General features: G+C 37.6%; 1 protein-coding gene across 1 annotated transcript; it reads left to right on the top strand.

Annotated features, from left to right (window-relative positions):
- The first annotated feature begins 934 nt into the window (after window positions 1-934).
- Window positions 935-11,182, top strand: LOC134674589 (protein artichoke). The gene is made up of 6 exons (XM_063532705.1): window positions 935-1,188; window positions 4,613-4,876; window positions 5,535-5,634; window positions 6,574-6,863; window positions 7,185-7,331; window positions 7,622-11,182. The coding sequence occupies exons 1-6, from the start codon at window positions 937-939 to the stop codon at window positions 10,544-10,546; spliced, it is 3,978 nt and encodes a 1,325-aa protein (XP_063388775.1). The 5' UTR covers window positions 935-936; the 3' UTR covers window positions 10,547-11,182.
- Window positions 11,183-15,111: the final 3,929 nt, after the last annotated feature.

The following is a 15,111-nucleotide window of genomic DNA, read 5'->3' as shown; positions in this document are numbered from 1 at the left end:
CCCTCGTAAATTCTGCTTACTACGTCTTTGTTTACGAGGTGTACCTTGGTCTCAGCCCGGTTAAAGGTTTGCCAACTTATATATCTTACAGGTCATGCCATAATGAACTCTTTGCTGGTATTATAAGAAGTTTTATATTAGAATACCATAAATTTGTAGACCTGTGTATTTGTATTGGCTTTTGAGGTCCCGTTTATGGTAATGAATACCGATTGCGAACAGTTGGTGTAACAATTCTGGAACTCAAGGCACTGATATCATTGAATAGCGTTCGTACACTTCGTACCTACTGCCATATATATTGATTTGTCCTAAGCAGTTTCAAGTTTAACTAAAAAGATCTCTTCCTGAATAAAATATAGTTATACATAGTATAAATATGCTAACAACAAAACATACATATTCTCATAAAAAAAGATAGATGAAGGCAGTCAAAGAGGCCCTTCACAAGTGTAGGGTTATAAGAGCACAAAAGTATAAAAATAAGAAACAATTAAGCTGAACTCCTGCACCACAAATGAGGTTATTAGAGGTGCAAGTAGACTCTAAATATTATACGCCTACTAGCTATTGCATAAAGGAAAAAAAAACGTTTCAGAACTACAAACATAAAAGTCTGTCGAGAATGCTACGAATAAATGCATTGTTTGAAAAACATGCAGGTGTCATGTTCGCTTTATGGTGATTGTTTGCGATGTATAAACATTTTATAGAGGACCTCCGTCCTCTACACGTGAGTAAGCCCTTGAAAGGACAATCGTAAATGTTACGTGTTTTGAAATGTCTCACTCAGGTTCGGGTCATAACATAGTATGACAGACCCTGGGTAGGATTTTTCGCATGAAAATTTATGCCGAACCAAACGTTACTTGTCGTAAATTATGATGATGTTCGAAATTTAAAGTAACACGAGTTTTGCTTTGTTTGCAGGTCACGATGTGGAAATTACTACTAGCGCTGGTGCCCCTCGTGGTCGCGAAGCACCCGTGGTACCCGTGCTCGGAGCTCCACGATGATGTGCGCTACCCTTGCCGTTGCGCGGTGAAGGTGGACAGAAGCCTGCAGCTCACCATCCATATGGATTGCGACCGAGTGGTCTTTGGAGGGGACTTCCCGCCATTGCCGTATGCGGCGCCCATAGTCTCGTTTAGGCAAAGGCATGCTGGACATCAAACGCTTCCTACTCAGGTAATGATTATGATTTTTTTACCAAATTGGAGTTTCCTATTTATAGTATATCAGAAAACCAGCTTTCCGATTATTGATTTTACTTAAAAATATAACTGAGCGCACTGTTTACGCATAACAAATTTATTTTTGGACAAAAATTAAAGGTGTATTTTTAGAATGTTTTTGTCAGCGCTTCGCGAAAATTGAAAGTCAGAGTTTTACAAATATTTTCTATTGAGTAGGCAGTAGTTGATTTTGTACATATGTATACCTTCGTATCTTTGTCAAAAATATGTAAAATAGTGACGGAAGTAGTCTCATAAGGTGCAAATTTTGGTATCGGATGAATTCACTTAGCACAGATGTAATATACGTAAAGCTAAGCTATTTGAGCCCAGTAGACATCCGCCACCCCCTGGCAGGTAGGCAGGGGGGGCAGTCAAAGTAATTTGTAATGGATTCAAATTTTCTACTCCTTTTTAACCACGTTAGAGGATGAATTTTTAAAAACGCTGAAATTACTTTCTTGTATTCTAATAATGTGCACATATAAAAAGTTTCAAGTCCCATATTCGAAAAAAATGTTGATCTCCATACAAATTTTCAACCTCTATTTCGCCACCTCAGGCGATGAATTTTCAGAAACGCTGAAATTAGTTTTTTGTATTTTAATAGTATACCTTTTAACGAAGTTTGAAATTCCTAGCTTAAAATAGAACATGAACCCCAAACAAACTTTCATCCCCTTTTTAACCACCTTAGGGGTTGAATATTTCAAAATCACCTCTTATCTCTTGTACACATTATAAATGTAACCTGGTGCAAATTTCAACTTTCTAGCATTTCTAGTTTCGGCTGATAATAGTAATAGTTGAATAAAAAAATAGCACACCAATTTTGATTTATTCGTCAATATTTTTATTTTTTTCTATTAAACTGTACATCAAATGTCTCAAAAATGAATTCCTCATGTCCGATTTATCTGGAAATGATACCAAATTCGAGGTAGTAGGTAAATAGAAGCCGATATGCGGCGTGTAACTTTGGATGCCCCCCTGCCTACCCACCAGGGGGTGGCGGTTGGCTACCGGGGTGGATTGGCTTAGCTTGACGTATACTACATCTGTGTCAAGTGAATTCATCCGATACCAAAATTTGCACGTCCCATACATTGGGTGACACTACTTCCGTCACTAAAACTGTAAACGATATAACTAGATACTTATCAATCCTCAAATTCAGTTTCCCCAGAAGTCAATTACTGTACAATTTCATTGTTTCATCTATTCATTCATTCATTTTATTGTGTTTATTTCCGCTAGTTGTCAGCTACGAGTAGTTTGATTAAAACATATACGTGTTAAAACGTCCGCAGTTTTCTATTCCTGCACGCAATTGTTCATGATCTGATAACCACATAGAATCAATAGCAACGCGGTCAGCTGCTCCATATTAACACTCATTACCTACTAGTTATTTAGGAGACAGTTAAAAGATTTTTTTTAAAGGAAACCTAAGAGGGAAGTATAGCAAATTATCGTCCATACAAAAAGAGGAAACGTTTATCCACTTCTAAATATTTTCCATTCTCCACGGTTTTAGTATGATATCGACACAATGAAAAACTAGGTTTATAGGTTTTCCATTTTCAAAATTTGCTATGCCCTTTCGTTTGACTGACGTTTCCATAAATTGAATTCCATGCAATTCTTTAAAAGCTCTTAACTCTTAGAATAATGATGAATTCACTAACAAATTAAACGAAGGAATTATAAGGGTCTATGGTAATATCTTAGAGCATTTAATAAGTGGAGTAGCCATTAAGAGCTTACCCCTCTGCGAAAAACTTGCACAATTGTTCAAACTTTTGTATGGACTGACATGCCTATTTGTACGTTACGTACACAGAAAACCGCCTTGGTTGTTGGGGTTGGTCTGTGGTTACGTACAAATCATGTAGAAATAGCAATACATTTGACGTCTCCTCCCCCGCAAAAAATCGGGAGACTGTTTCGTAAAAAAAAAAGGCAGCGACGACATCTCATTTGTAAATGCTCTAAGGTTAATATAGTACATCAAACTGTGTAAAAAATATTTTATGGGGTATTCATATCCAGAGAGGATAATGAGGACTACGTTTGTATAGAGATATGGTCGTCCCATTTCCTCTTAAATAATGAGGAGTGATATATTTCTCTGCATGGGATTGAAAAAAAATTACAACCAGTTTCGTACGCATCATGGTCGATAGGTAGGATATAGGTTACCTATAGTTCCAATACGTTTAAGTCCAACAACATTCGTTTACAAAACCTTTACTAGGTTTTCATGTGACACAGCTGTGCAATCCAATACCTACCATGACTCCACTCCGAAATAGACGAACATTTTACCGATACCAATCTATATACGCGGTTTCAGACAATTTCGTTTTGGCAAATACGATTAGTTGTGCTATTTCACAGTTTGCTTTGTCGCTTGCGGTTGTTTGTTGAATAAGATTGTTTGTATTTAACCGTTTGAAACGGAACTAGTTTATAAATCAATATTATAGGCGCTCTATCGTTATATATCTACTTTAATGTTTCTATACGTACTAAATCAAGCATGAGACAGTCGATGAACCTAAAGTTATGGAGAGTCGTGCCAAGACTTCCTTTTCAGCCCAGTTCTATTAATCTAAACTACTCGTCTCGATTGTCAAACTAACTTGAGTACAGTTCGAAGCACTCTAAGATTTGGTACTTGGCATCGTGTTGGGACCTCAGCCCGGGAGTTTACAAAGTTGTGATCTCGAATACATTATCTAACTGACACTCCACTCCGCACTTGCCGCTAACTAAACCACAAGCAACGCAATTGTATGCCCTTATGCCCATAGAGGCGACAGCGCTTTACGTAGACAATGGAAGGTGCACGGAGTGGAGAACTTGTGCCTTTTCTGAGGGTCTACCGCGAAACACGTTTGACGTGTTGCCTCTATGTCGCACGTGGAAATTCGTACGTAAGTGTGACAAGGGAGGCAACACGTTGAACGTGGTTCGCGGTAGGCCTTCTGTACTGTAAGGTTAGGTGCAGACCATCGCCGCTGCCTGTTTCCAAGATTGAACAATAGACAGTTACCAACCTACTACAAAACACCGGCAAGTCCGCGTTATTTCAAAGCAATACATTTTAGCGAATTGTTTATTCTTTCTGGCACTTCAATAGATTACTTCTTAAATTATTCCGAAAAACTTTGTTTAGATTAGGATCTAGAAAGACCTTACTGTAAAGTAATTAATTGTAATGATTGTTTGTTTAGCTCTTGGTAAACATTTTAAATTTACGTATTTGAGTGTCCTAATTAGAGCTCATATCATTTTACTGAAATGTATTTAATTCCAGTCCTGTTTTTATTCCAAACAACATGCTTTTAGCAATTTATATATTATAATTTCAGATATTTTCATCGTACGGTCTGCCTCTAAGGGAGCTGGACTTCTCCTACAATAGCTTGCGCCGGTTGCCCGACCGTCTACTCGCGGGTGTCCGCGGCAACCTCACCAAGCTGGCGCTGGCTGACAACCTCCTCGGCGACAACCTCAACCCGATATTCTCGACGGCCGAACTTCACAACCTGCCTGCTTTAGAAGACCTGGATTTAAGCGGGAATAGCATTAGAGGCTTAGAGGAGGGCCTATTGATTGGATGTGATCTGTTAAAGGCAAGTTACTTTATTTAATTGTGTAGAAGTATGCTCGCTTTGCTCCAAGTACGTTTTATGTAAAGTCATACAGTTTGTATGCAGGGGAGTTGTAATATGCAGGTGACTACTTAGTTCAGTAGTAGTACTATAGCAATCAAGTAGAGTGCCTATTTTTGTATAAATATGTATAAATGTTGTAATCGTTGAGTGTGTTAAATAGGTATCAAAAAACTTTCTAGCTACTGATATCGAATGTAGGTACCTCATTTAATGAGTACAATCATATCAACAACTGTTCTTTTAATAACGCTGCAAATATCTAACATAATTATAAAGTACCTACTCCTATACTAAATTTGTTGTATTGTTATTTTGTTCAACGTTAGTATTTTTATGTTACACTTATTTACGGAATAATTACGTGTAAGAGACACTTAACGATTACACCCTGTTTAAATTGAATTTACACTTTGTTACCTAAAGCTTTGTTTTTTTTTGATCGACATATATGGTCAAGCAAATCTTGTCTGTAGAAAAAGGCGCGAAATTAAAATTGTCTATGATAAAATATCCCTTCGCCCCTACATTTTTCAAATTTGCCGCCTTTTTCTACTGACAAGATCTGCATAATTTATGTATACAAAGAGTGGTTATCAGCAAAGGCAAATGTTTCTAGGTATTACGGCTGGATCGAAACAATATGAACACCGTGCCATCGTCCTCGCTCAACGGGCCGCGGTCGCTCAGAGTGCTATCGCTGAGGGAGAATAAAATCGGTATGTCCCGCAGACCAATTTCTAGATGGAGTATAGGTACAGTATGTAAATTAACGAAAAACTGTGGCACCAACACCGAAATCGCAAAAAACATTGACTCTCCCATAGAAAATTTTAATGCTAGACCAGCAAAATGTCTGAAACAACCTATTTTTTTTTACGATTTCGGGGTCGGTGCCATAGTAAAAGTAGTTAATGTTTTTCGTTAGTTTACATACTGTATACATAATGAGATAAGTACCATTTGTTTTGAAACATTGCGAGATTCGATCGATCATTGAATTCGTTGCACACCCAGTCGGCAAAAGCGCTTGTAAACAGGAGCGCCGCCGCGCCGTGCGAATCCGCATCTAATGTAAAGACTGCCTATAAATTATGACAGCGCGGCCGTTTGATTCAGTAACAATTGTCTGTTAACTTATTTCAATTTAACTATTTTACATGCAACTAGGTAATATGACTCGCAGCGTAGTCAATACATTAGTTTTATGAGTGTGTGCTGACTGCTATACTTGTTGATAATGCGGATTCTATAGGAGGTAGTGTATGGCAAGTTCAAATTGCTAAGATAAACAGAGTAGGGGAAACTGCTACCAATACCGTTTCGATTGATAAGTAAATGGGCGGGTTATCTATTGGGAAATTAAGGATGGTCTCGAGAGTCTTGTGTAAATTAATTTTGTCGAAATTATATAATACGTGTTATTTGCATAATACTTCAGTTGTTTTAACAAGATCTGCGATTTTGAACACGCAGTGCAAGTGTTATCTATACGTCATAATTTCATAGAAGTTTGACGTTTAATATTAACACTTGCACTGCGTGTGCTATCACTATCAGACCGTTACAGATGTCTTGGTCTAACTCTAAGTTAGGCTCTAAATGTATAAGTTTGGTGATATATTAAATACATTTGTGAATTGACTTCTCATTTTCAGCTCTCATTCGACAAGGATCATTCTTCTCTCAAAAGACGTTAGAAGAAATAGATTTGCACGGCAACATGATCTCGGCAATCGAAGGCGGGGCCTTTGCCGGCTTGGGCCAGCTCCAGACGCTCGACCTGGGCAGGAATAGACTTTCCAAGTTCAACAGCGATGTATTCCAAGGCACGGAGAATTTGGAAAAGCTAGACCTCTCCGAGAACTTTATCACTGACTTCCCTACGGTGGCTCTCAAATCTTTTGCCGCTCTTAAACATTTGAATCTCTCCAGCAATATGATCACGGTAAGCTTACAAGTTCGTTGATTTAATTTCGCTAACGGAAATCAGGATAGCAATTAAAACGTGAAATAACATTTTACTCCATTGTCAGTGATTGTCAAAGCGTCTTGTTCAATTTGCTAACAATTATTAAATTAATAAGCGTCCCAAAATTTCATCACAAAATTAGCAAAACCTTGACTGTTCAATGGAGTAAAATAAAATTTTTGACATATAAACTTTGACCAAGGAACTTTGATTGAATAAGTGACGCAAATGACAAATACGTGACCTTTCAAAAACTTGATCAACTGAATGAATGAACCACCACATGAATTGTTCCAGAATATCGATAGCAGTCACTTGAACGCGTTGGTTTCCCTTCAAGTCCTGGACCTGAGCCGCAACAATCTCGTCAAGCTGATGCCGGGAACGTTCGTGGGCCTTACGGAACTGCGCTACTTGGATGTCGGAGTTAATTCATTACGAACGGTACGTGTGCAATCTATTTTTTATAGCGACGTACCTTGCTTGCTGTCTTGTCTAGTTTTAAACAATGTCAAGTGTTTTATCGAAAAAGTTCTTATTTATTGCGGAAATGGAAAGAATTTTAAACGGACACGTACGAATAATTTTAGAGAAATAAGTCACCTTATTAAACATTATAAAGAATTATAATAAAATGCTATACAACTAAGTATGTTATTAAAAAAATATGTTTCAATACATTAATTTTTAGATACATATGTACTTTATTATAAAATTAATTTATTTTTATTCAGGTGGAGGACGACGCATTCGACGGATTGACAAGCCTGGACACACTTCTGCTACGAGACAATAACATCTTGCTGATTCCCGCGACGGCGCTCTCCCGCCTGCCCAACCTCGTGTCCGTGCACTTGGGCTTCAACCGTGTCACCGCCCTCTCCAGCGACATCCTTCGCGCAGTGTCCGACAGAATTACTTCCCTAGTCCTTTCCCGAAACGTCATAAGGGAATTACCGACGGCGGCCTTCAATCACTTCAAAATGCTGAAGCGATTAGATCTCTCCGGAAACTTATTAAATTCTATCTCGGCCGATGTCTTTAGCGGGCTAGAAGCCTCTCTCGAATTTTTGAGTCTCAGCCAAAACAGAATATTGGGATTCACAGGCCAGCAGCTTCAGTTCATTAACTTATGGTTTTTAGACATATCTGACAACCAGCTTTCGGAAATACCCGTGAACGCTTTTGACTCTACTCCTAGTTTAACACACTTGAACATCAGTCGCAACGACCATATAAGCGTTCTACCGCAAAATGTCTTCAAACAAAATCCAGCTTTACTCAACGTCGACTTAAGTTACATGGGTCTGAAAGCGCTGCCCGTAAAATTGTTTTCAAACAACGCGAATTTAGAGCGCATTTGTTTATCAAACAATCTTTTACAAGAAGTCTCGGAAAACACTTTCAAAAATCTTAAAAATTTAACTCACTTGGATCTGTCGTACAATAACATTGTAAACATAAGGACTCCTGCCTTTGTTAACGTCATGTCCATACAGTATTTGTCTCTCAAGGGTAATCAGTTGAGCGCATTTAAAGGAGAATTCTTTAACACAGGAACAAGTTTGGAAGTTATAGATCTCTCCGAAAACCAACTTAGCTATTTATTTCCGTCTTCATTTAAAATACACCCTCGTCTTAGAGAAATTATATTAACGGACAATAAATTCAATTTCTTCCCATCCGAACTTATAAGTACTTTACAGTATTTAGAATTTGTAGATTTATCTGGAAACTCGCTTAAGAATGTCGATGAACTTGATTTCGCTCGGCTCCCTAAGCTGAGAACAATATTGCTCGCTCGAAACGAACTTGAAACAATTAGTGAAATGGCATTCCATAACTCTAGCCAAATACAACTGTTGGACCTGTCCAATAACAAAATAGATCGCTTGGGAGACAGGCTATTTGAAGGACTGATTCGGTTGGAGAATTTGAATTTAGAAGGCAATCAACTTTCTGAATTACCAGACAATATTTTCGATAGATCGCGGTTAAACATGCTCGAGAAAATTTCGTTAAGTAATAATTTATTCGAACACGCTCCTTTGAAATCTTTACAAAAACAATATTTCTTTGTGTCTTCTGTGGACTTGTCCCATAATCAAATTGTAGATATACCCGCAGAAGATAGCGTTTTGGTCAATATTAAGAAACTGGATCTTTCATTTAACCCGCTGTCAGATAAAGCAATTAAAAATGTGATTACGGAACCTAAAACAGTTCGAGACCTTAACTTGGCTGGTACTGGAATACAATCTGTAGATCAACTTGAAACACCTTTCTTGTATAACTTAAACTTGTCATACAATAATATTACAAGGCTCACTGATAAAACATTTAGTAGGACAACGTTATTGGAATCTTTGGATTTATCTAACAACCAGATTGTGGATGTTTCTGGAGCACTTGCTATTTCTTGGCCTAAACTAAAAAATCTCCAGCGCCTGAACATTTCTAGCAACCCGATAGCGATACTTGTTGATGGAAACTTTGAAGGTCTATCTTCACTGCGAGTACTTGATATGAGATATCTAGACGAATGTACGAGGATTGAGAAAAACGCATTCAGGTCACTTCCTAATTTAGTTCAACTGAGGGCTTATGGATTCCCTAGATTAGGTTACTTCGATGTCCAAGGAACTTTGCAACATTTATTGGCCTTAGAAAAATTAGACGTTGAAGTAAAAGATACAACAATTGGTGCAGATCAATTGCGCTCAATATTACACCCGAGACTTGAAGAGTTAGGATTAAGAGGCTCGAGGCTTAAGACGGTTTCATCAGGAGTATTAGCTGGGTTAAAGGCCCCTGCAATTACAGTACGTTTCCGGAATACTTCCATTACTAATTTACCACCAGCGTTGTTATTCCCTTTGCCGCGATCATCTCAAATAACTATCGATGTCGCTGGCAGTCAACTGTCAACTTTGCAACCCCAGCTGCTAGTAGCTCTTGATGATCGTCGAGCCGATTTGTCGATGTTCGGACTTGACACAAACCCGATTCGTTGCGATTGCAATGCTCGCGCATTACGAAGATGGCTACCAAACGTTGGTATTGAAGACGTCCGATGTGACTCACCAGACTTTTTGAGTGGATTTTTACTTACAGAAATAGGTGACGATGAACTAACTTGTGACGCGAGAAGACGGACAACGTTACAACCATCGTCATCGAGTAGCATTTCCACTACGGCTCCACCGCGTTTAGTTCATCGAACTTCAGCTGAGCCTGATATTATCTGGTCAGTAGCGCCATCTCACGAGCGGCCTAAAGTTTCCGGTGAACCGAAAGGAGCGCCCGTGGTAGGCGTGGCATCTTCGACTAACGACGATAATCTGATAATAGGTATTGTAGGTGGCGTTGTAGCATTTATCGCGATCTTAATAGTGGTTATTTGTATTGTGCGGTTGAGAATGACAACAACGTCGTACCGCGGCGGGCCGCTAGCCAGCAGTCCGACGGCGGGAGCGGCTCCGCTTTGGGGGGCAGCTTGGCCGGGTTACGCCGCCACATTGCCCCCTGCTTCTTTATCTACGGCCACTCTGCCGCACAAGGTGCAATCAGGGCCCGGATCTGTCCGATACTTGGCGCCGCCGCCGCCAGCACCCTACTTTATTAGCTTGCCGCCGTACGACGATAAAATTTATCGGTAGAACGATTTGGTAAATAGGTGGTTCTGAACAAGAGACCTTTTAATATTGAAACTAAAACGTGATTTTGTCGCTTAAACTTAGTTAATTATTTATCCTGGCGTTTTAGTTTGAATAATAAGTGGAAATAGTGTTAAATTAATATAAATACGTTTTAATTAAGATGTAGGATTAGATGGTGTAAATAAATATTTAAGGTTAATTTATACTATTTTTGCTCATTGTTCATGTACTACGTGTATTATTTTAAAGAGAATGTGCATAAGTAATTTACAAATATCGTTGTAGATATTCTTTATACTAGAAAACTAGATTAGCTTTATGTACCTATACATACGAATAAATAAAATAAAGAATATTTTAATACCTCTAATACTTATATTCTTACTTTATTCATACTTATTTCGCTTAAAGACTATGAAAGCTCGCAGGCAGGATTTATTAGGGCCTTCTAGTCAGCAGTAAAAGCTTTTCCCGATACCACGCGTGAAAAAACGAAAGTGTTTAAAAATAACCTTGGGACTATTTTAGTGGGATAAATGTGAAATATTCTAAGCAGTAACTACATTACGTTTATTCTGTACTTAAGTAGGAAATAAGAAATATTGTATTTATCTAGAAATAAATTATCTAAATTTTCTTGAAGGCTTTTATTTAACTTTATTTATTTTCAATATTATCTCGCATGTGTTATTTAAACAAGCCATTGTCAAATTCAGCCCATCCCAAAATCTTCGGAATTTCTCGCGAAAAAAGTGAAAGGCAATAATCATGAGCTCAATTTAAAGTGAGCGATCTTCATTTGATCTTCGGCGTCGTATCAAAATAAATATCATAACCGTAACGTCCGTATATAACAAGTTGTTAATGGTAACATTCCATTTCGAATAAATGATTATGATTATGATTTCTGACCGCAGCTGCACGCGTCGGTGTTATTGTCAATTTTCATAGTAAAATTAACGGTAGTGCAGCTGTCGTTGGAAATGGACTGTCACCTTTAATCTGAAGGTATTTATAGATGTAGTGCATAATTATTTTCCAATCAGTCAATGTCAGTACTTTTTGTACCGCGACTTTAGGGCTTTGTACAAATAATCTACTTAATAAAGATTAATGGCGTTAGCTATGAATCGTTTGTCTTTATCTGACATTTTGGCATATGTATTTGTAAGAAAGGGTCAAAACATAATTTAAGTAAGTCAGGCCTGAACAGTTTTATGAATACGGGAGATACGACTCGATTCAGGAAATGAATTAGAGACTCACTAGATATGAAATAGTAAAGATATGTGACCTTCCACTGCAAAAGTTACCCTATGGTGGCTGGCGCCGCGATTTTGGAAATGAATTAGAGATTCACTAGATATGAAATAGTGAAGAAATGTGACGTTCCACTGCAAAAGGTACCCTATGGTGGCTGGCGCCGTGATTCGGGAAATGAATTAGAGATTCACTAGATATGAAATAGTGAAGATATGTGACGTTCTACGGAAAAAGGTACCTTATGGTGGCCGACGCTTACGTCGTATAGCGCTGCAATCATATTGGAGCGGCGTTAATAATAGCGTAAGTGCCAACCGCCATAAGGTACCTTTACCAGTGGAACGGCACATATCTTTACTATAATATCGTATCTAATTAATCTCCATTTAGATTTAAGCTAGTTATTAATTACGTTTAGTAGTACCACTGTATATATAATGTACGTAAATAAATAACTTTTAAATATCTCTAACTCATTTCCCCAATCGCGCCGATAGTTTCTAATGCTTGATCCAGCTAGTTAATCTTACTCAACTTCTACCTAGTGAACCGATTCTAATTCCATAGTATATTGGATACAGGATTCGATTATGCCGCAATAATAAAGTAGGTAGGTAAAATGACGAAATCTCCACTATATGCTACCCATGTGATGGAAGTATTTTAAAAATTTCACATGAAATATTTTCCTTCGAAGCTTTGAGGGGAAAATCTCCAAAGCTTTAATCCTAGGACCTTCCGGTAGCTAAAGGCGGCACTTCGGAAAATTCACGCCGAGCTCTATTCCACGGCCGGGGATGGGCAACACTATAATCTTCATACTTTCCAGATATAAAAGCACTTTGCTTACGTAATAGAAAGCGTAAGGAAGGTGACCCCTCGATAGCAAGTTATGTCTTAAGGAAATATGATATTTGAGAAGTAGATGTTGCTTCTTGTAGTAAAAAAATATCGAAAGAAAAATATTGTTTATTAAGTTGGTACCCATTTGCCCCATTTCAAATACGGGCTAAGTTAATAACAAATCATACATAATGGAAGGTTCCGTGGCTTCGTAGTTCCGTGGAAACGATAGGTACCTACGTTAAAATGAACACCAAAATAATTCCTTATGAGGAAAATGGAATAGGTAATATCTCGTATACTTATGTCCAACAACTCGGAAGGAATATTTTTGTACACAAAGTCTAAAATGGCTCAACAGATCATGTTCAAAAAGTTATCATTGGAATAATTTGTTGAACCTTTAGAGTTTGTAAACCTTGCGTAGTTTTTTAAACATTTATTGTAAATTAATAAGTGTTTCCGTAAAAGAAAAATAGTCTGTAAATTCCTTTCATATCAAAATCGTTAAACGCTTGTTTAAATTGGGTCTATTTTATGGGAATTTTGCAGCATCACGACTGGAAAAAGCTTTTGTTTATAATCGAGGGAATTTGCATAAAATTCAGGCTAGCAATTTTGTGAGCGCGAACGAAAATAGGTTTTGTAAACATTGTTTCGGATTTTCACCAACGTACATCAAAGCAGCGGAGTGCTGTCGGAATAAAAAAAAACTGTATAGACTTTGTTGCAATAAAACAAATGAGAAACAGATACATTCGGGGCCATGGGGTACAATATACGAAAATGAATGCATCTAACTATACTAAATCATAATTTTATAGGGTTTACAGGTATTTTTTACAAGGTTTTATTTACTTTCACCTGTCCCGTTGTCTGCCTGTTGTCGGTCTGTAATCAAATCTTGCAAAGTTAAATTTGATCCACTTCCCGGTTTCCGATAGAGCTGAAATTTTGCATACATGTATAAATCGGATGACAATGCTATATTATGGTAACATCGAGCTGATCTGATGATGGAGACAGGAGGTGACCATAGGAACTCTGTGATGACACAACGCAACCTAATTGTGTTAGGGGTTTTTAGAGTTGTCTAGATGAGTAAGTATTAGTTGTCTGTCGTAAGAAAAGTGCAGTCAGCGATAAAATAAGCTTGTACCAAAAATAAAATTATATAAAAGTATTGCCAAAAACTTAATTTTGTTACCTAACTATATTTTTGACATTTTTATTTTTGAGTTGTTTCCTCATATTGGCTGGTGGAATTAACTTATAAGTGCATGATAGTTTTGAATGATGTATATTTAATGGCGTTCATTTGGATTTGATTTGTAATACTTTACAGTAAGTATTTTTCTCGCGCTGGTGATGTGAAAAATTGTGTGTTTCACTTCGTAGCAACAAACTCATCCAGCAAAAAAGTTCAAACAATAATAATTTAAGTTCTGTAGACGACTAGAGATAATAAGCAGCGCTTCCAGCAAAGAGTCACTCATCACGAGTTTCGTTAAAGGTCAAGAAGCCCGAGAACTCACTTTCATCGTTTAGCAGCGCAGATTATTTTATGATTTCCCGACGTTATGAAAACTGGCTTCAAGTGTAACTAAAGAACGAAACTGCCCAGGTAATATTAAGCGACCTACTTAATATCAGTTAAATAGTCAAATTAAACGGAAAGTGGTTACTTCTCGTCAAATTACGTCGCAGGTTACAAAAAACAGTGATATACATCGAGCGCCGCGTGAAGTGTACTGAAATACAGCCTGTCCTGTCGAAAAAGTGATAAAAAAGTGCTAAAACGTGACGAAAACCATATATAGATACGTATACATTGCGCTATAAACACGAGCGAAGATTACGCACTTCCGACAGTTCCGTCAGTGACAGTTGACATTAACACGATAGTGTTGCCAGACTCGCACGTAATTATTGCCAGAGCGAATAACAAACTACTATTTGGTAGAAAAATTGCTAATTTCAATAACTAACAACTATAATGGACGCGCAAATGGAAAACCTCTTCGAAAAACTGAAGGCAGAGATGAAAATCCAAACGGAAACATTAACGAAAACAATAACAGATAATTTATCTACCACTATAGAGGAGAAATTGAAGCCAATAATACAGGATAATAAGGAACTCAAAGTAGAAGTAGGAAGATTAAAGACAAAAGTTCATATACTGGAGAAGGAGGTTAAGAAGAATAACTTTATACTTCATAAAGTCTGTGAAAGCGAGACGTCCACCAACGATCTATTAAAACTGGTTGTCGAAACATTGAATAAACTCAGTGAAAACGCAAACACGGAAAAGTGGGATATATGGGAAATCTGTAAAGTAACAAGGCTAGGGAAGCAAAGAGACGAACCTAGACCGATACTAGTGACAGTAACACTAACTTGGAGAAAAATGGAGGTTCTTAAAAACAACAAGCAATTCCATAATAACATCTATGCTA

The sequence above is a fragment of the Cydia fagiglandana genome, chromosome 2, assembly GCF_963556715.1.
Source record: "Cydia fagiglandana chromosome 2, ilCydFagi1.1, whole genome shotgun sequence".
NCBI classification, from domain to species: Eukaryota; Metazoa; Arthropoda; class Insecta; order Lepidoptera; family Tortricidae; genus Cydia; species Cydia fagiglandana.
The sequence above is the reverse complement of the archived record's forward strand: the minus strand, read 5'-3'. Positions and strand labels throughout refer to the sequence as shown.

Excerpts from the sequence above, each read along its gene's own strand:
- LOC134674589 (XM_063532705.1), top strand. The coding sequence starts at position 937 with ATGTGGAAATTACTACTAGCGCTGGTGCCCCTCGTGGTCGCGAAGCAC. Across the intron at positions 5,635-6,573 it reads GCTGAGGGAGAATAAAATCG|CTCTCATTCGACAAGGATCA; the intron begins GTATGTCCCGCA and ends TCTCATTTTCAG. Across the intron at positions 6,864-7,184 it reads TCTCCAGCAATATGATCACG|AATATCGATAGCAGTCACTT; the intron begins GTAAGCTTACAA and ends GAATTGTTCCAG.